This window comes from Tupaia chinensis, unplaced genomic scaffold (assembly GCF_000334495.1).
Source record: "Tupaia chinensis unplaced genomic scaffold, TupChi_1.0 Scaffold147218_1, whole genome shotgun sequence".
NCBI classification, from domain to species: Eukaryota; Metazoa; Chordata; class Mammalia; order Scandentia; family Tupaiidae; genus Tupaia; species Tupaia belangeri.
Genome location: NW_006207069.1, coordinates 792,472 through 800,140, shown reverse-complemented (window position 1 = coordinate 800,140; position 7,669 = coordinate 792,472). Strand labels below are relative to the sequence as shown.

The 7,669-nt window shown below is 34.9% G+C and overlaps 1 protein-coding gene across 1 annotated transcript in view; it reads left to right on the top strand.

Annotated features, from left to right (window-relative positions):
* LOC102499626 (cadherin-18-like) overlaps positions 1-7,669 on the top strand; it is a 526,097-nt gene that overhangs the window by 176,660 nt on the left and 341,768 nt on the right. The window contains 1 exon segment of the mRNA XM_006169537.1: positions 5,534-6,014. Within this exon segment, the coding sequence (XP_006169599.1) occupies positions 5,787-6,014 (228 nt within the window). The 5' untranslated portion in view covers positions 5,534-5,786.

The window sequence follows — 7,669 nt, the reverse complement described above, 5'->3', positions numbered from 1 at the left end:
CCCGTCAGGGAAAAACCTCCCAAAAAAAAAAAAAAAAACAATATTGCCTAAAAAACAGTTTTTAATCTAGGTCTTGGAGGCTAGGTTAAATTAACTGGAATTTAGAAACTAAGGTTTTCGAAGCACAGAGTTGAATGAACTGTGTCTGAATAATGCCTCATCACTGTCTCCATGAAACCTAACTGATTGTTTCCAACCAAAAATTACAATACACAAGACTTAATGCTTTCTGTTTCATTTAGGTTATTATTTAGATATTTCATTTTCTTCTGGAGAAGACAGCACCCTCAGATAAAATTAAGTCTATTTAGCTGATGTACACAAGCACACACAGAGATACAGTTGATTATATGAAGTAGAATCTTGGAGTTATGAGAATATCCTGAAAATGATTGGAATTGCAAACATACACTTGGGAATTAATCTGAAAATAATACTTGCAACAAATGTAGGTGAGCCTCTCTGCGATTTAATATATGTTATGAAGAATTGCATTTTGACGTGACAAAGAGCAATTTAAGTCAATTGACAGATGAAGAAGAGTAAAATTAATTATTAAACTGATGAACTGTCAAATGATTCAGAATAAGAGGAGAAACCTATAGAGAAAAATATTAAAACAAGAGGGCAAAGTTCAGGAAGGTAAAACAAAAAAAAAATTAGAATCCAGTATCATTGAATCTTGAATAAGAATTAAGAAATAGAATGATATTAATATTGTTAATCAGGAGATTTAATTACATGGAAACCATAGCCCCAAAGCTAAATATATACCTGAGGATGTGTCTTACCAACAATTGGAGTTATACCCGTAACCACCAATCCAAAAGATAGCTTTCAGCCTTTAGAAGACAGATAATAAAATCTGACATCTGAAGGTGAAAGTATATACAGATAAGTAGTAAATAGTTCATTATTCTTCAAACTTAAAAAAAAAATGCAGCCTTTTAGTCAATACCTGTAACTTTCTCCTTATATAAGTAACCCATAATTTAAACATAACATATCCTTTATACTTAGAGCTATTTGACAGGATGATAGTTTTTAAATAATCCATCATGGACAAATAAGTTCCATTATTTTCAAAATGAGTCACTCACATGAAGAACAGCCTTGTCATCGGATGGGCTCATACATCGACAGCTGAGAAGTCCCTTTCTGTCTAGTGAGCCTCGAGCCCCTATTAACATATACTTCTCCCTTTAAAATGTCTTTGTATACCTCACAATGAAAATAACTTAAAAAAAAAGAGGAACTTTCATCAGTTTATCTTTTTTTTGACATATTGTATTGAAGCTAGGCTTGTTCTATAGAGATATAAATCCCATAGTCCTACTTGTGCTTAGAAATTGGTGGCAAGTACAATTCTGATTTTTGAACATGTGAAATAATTTGTCACCCCACACATATGGAAAATTGAATAATCTATTCATAAAATAAAGTCAATGGCTATAGGTTACAAAGATGATTTGCAAAACCAGAATAAGCACAAAGAAAAATTCAAAAGCAAATAGGAAACATTTCTTTTTTTCTCTTTAAAGTCCAATATATACGAATTAAGAGCCAATTGGGAAGTACAATTAAATCAAAGTCCTAGTGACAAGTAATAACATTTGGGGTAAATATGAGAATCCCTTTATTTAAGAGTATCTTTAGAGCTCCCTAAAGGAATATTTCTACTGGAGAGCTGCAAATGGCTAAGGATTTAATCTGGGGTGATATCAGTAATTCAGCATAAGCAACAAAAGTCATTTGGAAATAATGCAGCGATTAAATCATTAGTTCAAAGAATGAGGTAGGGCCACCTAAAAAGAATTCAGTGAAAATTCTGTATTTATAAATAAGAATTAGGAAGCTCAAAGAGTAAAGTCCCAGAACAAAGTATGATAGTTTTCTTCAAACACAGTTAAAGATCATGCCTCAGCGTTATTAACTCTATTGCTGGAAAAGGAGTAGTTGCTGAAGTCTCTGGAAACAATGTTAGATCACTTAAATAAGTGAACAGGAAGGAGAGGGCTACGCTTCACATTAATTCTTGTCATACATTATTGGGAAACAATTTTTCAAGTATTACATTCAAGTGTTTACTCAACAAGTTTCTTTTAACACCAGAAATCAACTTAAGCCGTAGAGGGTGGCCAGTGAACTTATTTATTTGGAATTTAATTCTGTGGAAAAATGGAATTAAAGTATACACGTTTATTTTAGTGTGAAATAGTGTGTGTTAGACAGCCAGAAATGTCAAGTACTCGACACTGGAACTGTAGAGCTAGGATGACTTTAGGTCCCTGCTGCTGCCTCTGGTCTCTGTCAGGTCTTGGCCTCACTATCACTATATCTGGGCTTTGAAATTATGACTGCTATAAAAAGTTTCTCTACTGTCCTTACATCCATCCATCATTTCCCATGTATATGTTATTGACACAAGTTCTAACTGAAAGGGTATAGGAGGAAAAAAATATTTGGTCCCAAAGTGTGCAGTAAAGTTAAATTCCTGTTCATCAGAATTGACACATTGAGGATCAGTAGTTGGTGAAGCGGTTATGTCTCTGGACTCCCACAAGGCCGACCACAGTTTGAGTCCCGATCTGGTGGCCTGGAACTCTCACGAAGCGTGTATATGTTCATGCCCAAGATCCCAGGAGGAGAATGGAGAAGAAGGGATTGTGGTGTGCCCATCCCTCCCAGGGGGTGATATCTCACTTTTCATCTCACTGTCTCTCACGTGCCCTATGGCAAAAATCTCTTTTAAAAAAGTCACACATTGAAATGTTTCATGAAGGCAGAGAGAATATTTGAATCCTCTTTAGGTTTTTAACAAGACGTAAATATCTGCCATGTATTTCAATAGTGTTAGTCTCAGTGGTTTATTACATTAGTACTTACATTTCAATTTTTCTAACCTGAGCAGGGATGAGTTTCTTGAAGTAGAGGAGGAAATGTTCAGATTTGAAGTTCTCTTGGTACATGATAAATTGTCTTCAAAAGCACAGTAGTGATGTTTCCGTCAGTCTGGTCATTCCATAGACCATATTTATCACTCCTCACAATTGTCATAATAGAGACACATAAACACATAATACATATATAGATTCATACACATATAAGATGCATATAGATTAAAATGCATTTTTTAAAAAAATGGCAGACTAATTAAATCAACATTTTATAGAAAACACTCATTCTACATATCTACAATAGATTACAAAAGTCACTTTCTTCACCTTCTTCTCATGAATTATGCTTTGTTAAACATCTTAGCATAAAGAGCAAAGATGTTAATTTCATTTGAAAATCACACCAAATGGTGTGAAAGTATTAAGATAACAACACCTTCTATTTAGTCATTAACTTGGCTTCTAAGAAGAAAAGACTGAAGTTTTTCTTTTTGAAATTCATGACTTGGAAATTAAGAATCTTTTGGAAGATAAGCAATTTAACATAAAATCATCCCAATTATTTATTAGGCAGGTCTTGAAAGAATATTAAAAGCACTTATTAGACCCCAAATTTTTAGTAAATGGGAATCCTGAGATAAATAAATTAGATTATTCACATAAATTAACATGTTAAGTAAATTGTCTAAAAAAGTATAAAACTTGTGTTTTCTTTTTAAAAATTTTTATACATTCTATCGCTGTATATCATAGTTTACAACATGAATTTTCCCCACACTACACTCTGTCCAGTTAAAAATATTATCAGATATGTTACCACCAACAGATAATTTTCCATTTTTGTGTCCCTGAAACATTTTGCTTCTTTGTTTTTCCTCTTGATTCCCTTCCTCTCACCCGTTCCCATTGTCTTTTCTGAATATCTTCCCAGTACTGTTACTGTGTTGGAGCTAGAATGGTATTGCTTTGTCATATGTCAGAAGAGGTTTGAACAATTTTTATTGAAATTAGTGAAAAATGTATGTTTGGTCTCATAATTTTTTATTTTGGAGGTTTCTGCCTTAGGTGTGTGTGCTCACTGGAGAGAGACAGAGACAAAGACAGAGACAGTGAGAGGAAAAGTGAGAAATCACCCCCTAAGAGGGTTGGCCACTCCACAATACCTTCCCCTCAATCCTCCTCCAGGAATCTTGGGCATACACACACACACACACATGCCTGGTGTGGGGCTCGAACTGTGGTTGGCCATGTGGGAGTCTGGCAATGTAACTGATATGCCATCTGCTGGCCTCACTTTCATAAAACACTTAAAGCTTGAATTTTATGTATGTTACAGGATTAAAATGAGATTCCAATTCTAAACTATATAATCCTTACGCAACTGGTGAAGCAAGCATTATTATTAACCCTAATTATGGAATGGGATATTGATAGAGAAAAAAACACCCTCTGCTGGGATCCAAAGTGATTTTTTTTCATCTCTAATAACACCTTTCCTCAGTTGTGTAAAAGAATCATGCTGCGATTGAACATTTATAATCAGTTTTAAAAATCAATTTATTGTCATGCCAACCATCTGTAATTCATTAAAATTACATTTCGGTTTGTGCTGATTTACATGGATGGATTATGCCATGAGAAAGTGATACATTTAACATTTTTTACTGAATGGAATAGTCAATCTTGAGAAATTGTAATTTTAAACACATATTCAAATACACATATACAAAAATTTTAGCTTTCTTCAAACATTTGTGCTTTAAGTGAAAAATTTGAGTCATCCTTGTCTCTCCAAAATCCTGCCATTTGTCTTCCAGAAATGTCTCTCAAGTTTTTCATTTTTGCCCAATTGTACTAAAATTTAAGTCCAAGTCCTTAACATTTTTTATTTGAAAAACAAAACGAAACAAAACTAAGCATTTTCCTCTCCATTCTTTTTGTCACTATTCTCTCCTGCCTTTAATCCTTTCTTTATGTAGCTGGTAGAAATGCGTGTATTAGAAATGACGCCTACTGATGTCAGTCATAAGCTTGAAACTCTGTCTTACTTGTAAGTGAATTCTATACCCTGTACTATTATATGCAGGACCTATCAAACTTCGTGCCAGCTCTGAGTCAGCCAGTTGGCATGTTCACTCGTACCAGCCTCTGCCAATCTTTTCTCAAAACCTGGAATAATTTTTAGTTGCATATTTTTTTTTTTTCAGCTGGAACATCCTCTTCTTTTTTTTCTTTTCTACTTTACTTACTAATACTTTGCACACCTACTTGACTGCTGTGGTTGTCTGTGACAAGTTTGCAGTCCTTGAGAATATGTTGTCAAAGTTCACTGAATCATTTACAGTAGGTAACTGATGTGTAGTGTGTGTAGAAAATTCGTATTACATCTAACATACATAAAAATTACACAAGCACACACATATTTATAGATGAGAATTAACAGTACAGCTAGGAAGGCCCATGTGACAATATACGCAGATGTACATGTATTATTGTTTGTGAATATGTGCAAAAGAATTAGCACATATTTTTTTTGCCCATTAGCAACACACTGTAAAACAGTATATTGTGCATTTAGACCAATAGTTAAAATGACCATGTTTTGTAATATGTCTAATTTTCTCTCTTTTCGTTAGGTAGAAAATGGTTGCCTGTATTCACCTACTGTGAAGATTTGGAATCCAATGACTACAGCTTTGTTTCTCCCAGTGGTTCAGGATGTAAATACTGCCTGATATTTCCCTGATGGGCAGTTAAACCATGAACACACTAAACAATTTACTTTGGACTGTCCTTCCAAAAGATGCTTTGGCTTCTCACTTGAATGCTCACTAAGCATCTGTAGCTGACAAGGAAAAGAAGAACTGTGAACTGGAAAGTTATCTTACAATGAAAATTACGAGCACGTCTTGCATCTGTCCAGTCCTAGTGTGTCTCTGTTTTGTGCAGAGGTGTCATGGAACTGCTCACCACAGCTCCAGCAAGGTGACCCGAAACCAAACCAAACACATTGAAGGTGAAACCGAAGTCCACCATCGTCCCAAAAGGGGATGGGTATGGAATCAGTTCTTTGTTTTAGAAGAACACATGGGACCAGATCCACAATATGTTGGAAAAGTAAGTTTTTCTTTGATTCTTCTCTCCAGGGACATTGTGGAATGAAATGAGGATTGAGTTGCAGTAGGATTTGAAGAGATATGAGACATGAAGTGGATTATATTATAGAAACTGTTACGTGTACCAGAGAGCTCAAAACAGTAATTACACAAAGGGAACAAAGTTCAAATTCATTAGTAATAGTCCATCTCTCTATTATTGGTCCATAACACTGAATCAGTTGTTCTTTACCTGCATATTACTTTTTTTCTCTTCTCTAGTGTAAATGGGAAAGACTAAATTGAGCATATTAAGTAATTTTACCTGTTTTACCATGAAGTTAAATAGGAATTCACAATAACAAGTATTGATTTATACTAACTTTTTAAAAATCTATTGCTAGTGTGCCCAATGTTAAAAAGAAAAATTCTATCAAGGTATCTAATACGTTTTTATAAATTGTGACAGATATGTATTCTTCTGTAAACATGGATTATTTGTGCAGTTCCCAAAATTAATTTCCATAAGGCAATATAATTTTAGAATAAATGTGCACTGGGTTTACAAGCTTTGTAATATCCCAAAAGAATGAAGTTGACAAAATCATCAATAATTCTAGATCATTTCCCTTTTTTTCTAAACATACAGGCAAAATTTAGTAGCTTATCAAAACCTGCAAGAAATGATATTCTCAATAATATGGAGTGCTTAAGCATGTGTTATCTAGGCCCTAGGGTGGAGAACAGAGTAAGGAAGAGGGGAGGCCTGATTAATTACTGATCTCGGGAAACAGCCGCGCTGAGGTTTGTTCAGTACCTGTGGGAGAAACAGCAAGCACAGTGGTAGAACCTTCATTATGGCAGGCTCCATGGCTTCCTTCCCCCTGCTTGACTATTTATTCTCACTTTAGCACTGTTAGTACTAAAAAAAACAGTACTCTATCCGAGCCACGGTGCTTTCCTAATGTGTAGGCAGTGCAGGATCACAAGCCATCTGTTCCACCCCTTGTCCAACAGGGACTAGGTTGTAGCTTCATTTTCCATGCAAGGCAGGAGCTGTAGAGTCAGGATAAAAAACACACACAAAAAGATCTGAATCAATTCTATTATTTTCTATATGCATATTAAAATGAGACCAAAAAATTCACCTTTGTTGCCTGCTTTTTTCCTATCAAGTACTCCACGAAGTAAATGGAGACACAAGTGCTAATGTCAAAACATAATAGACTGAATTACTCAGAATCAAACAACTTAGAACATTATTTTTGTAATGAAAATGATTTTTTTGCTATAATTTATTTCTATCCTCAAAAAAGACACCCCCCCAATAGAAAAAAGAAGAACAGAAAAAAAAAAATACCCTTTTGGGAGTAAACCAAGAGGGATAGCCATTATGTTATTAAAATACGATGTGATGTGATGGTTAAAGCAACCAGATCTCACTGGCTGATTACAGAGGTCAAGCTTTGGACCCAGTGGCTTGTTAAACATGCCGGGCATATGTCGTGCATGCCCAAAAATTATGACAGGAAGGATGGAAGAGAAAGGATTGTCGTGGAACCACTCCCCATGGGAGATGCTTTCTCCTCTCCCTCTGTCTCTGTGTCTCTCTGGCAAGTGTACAGACACTCTAGCAGAAAAAAAATATATGCATATTTCTCATACTTTTAATTTCAA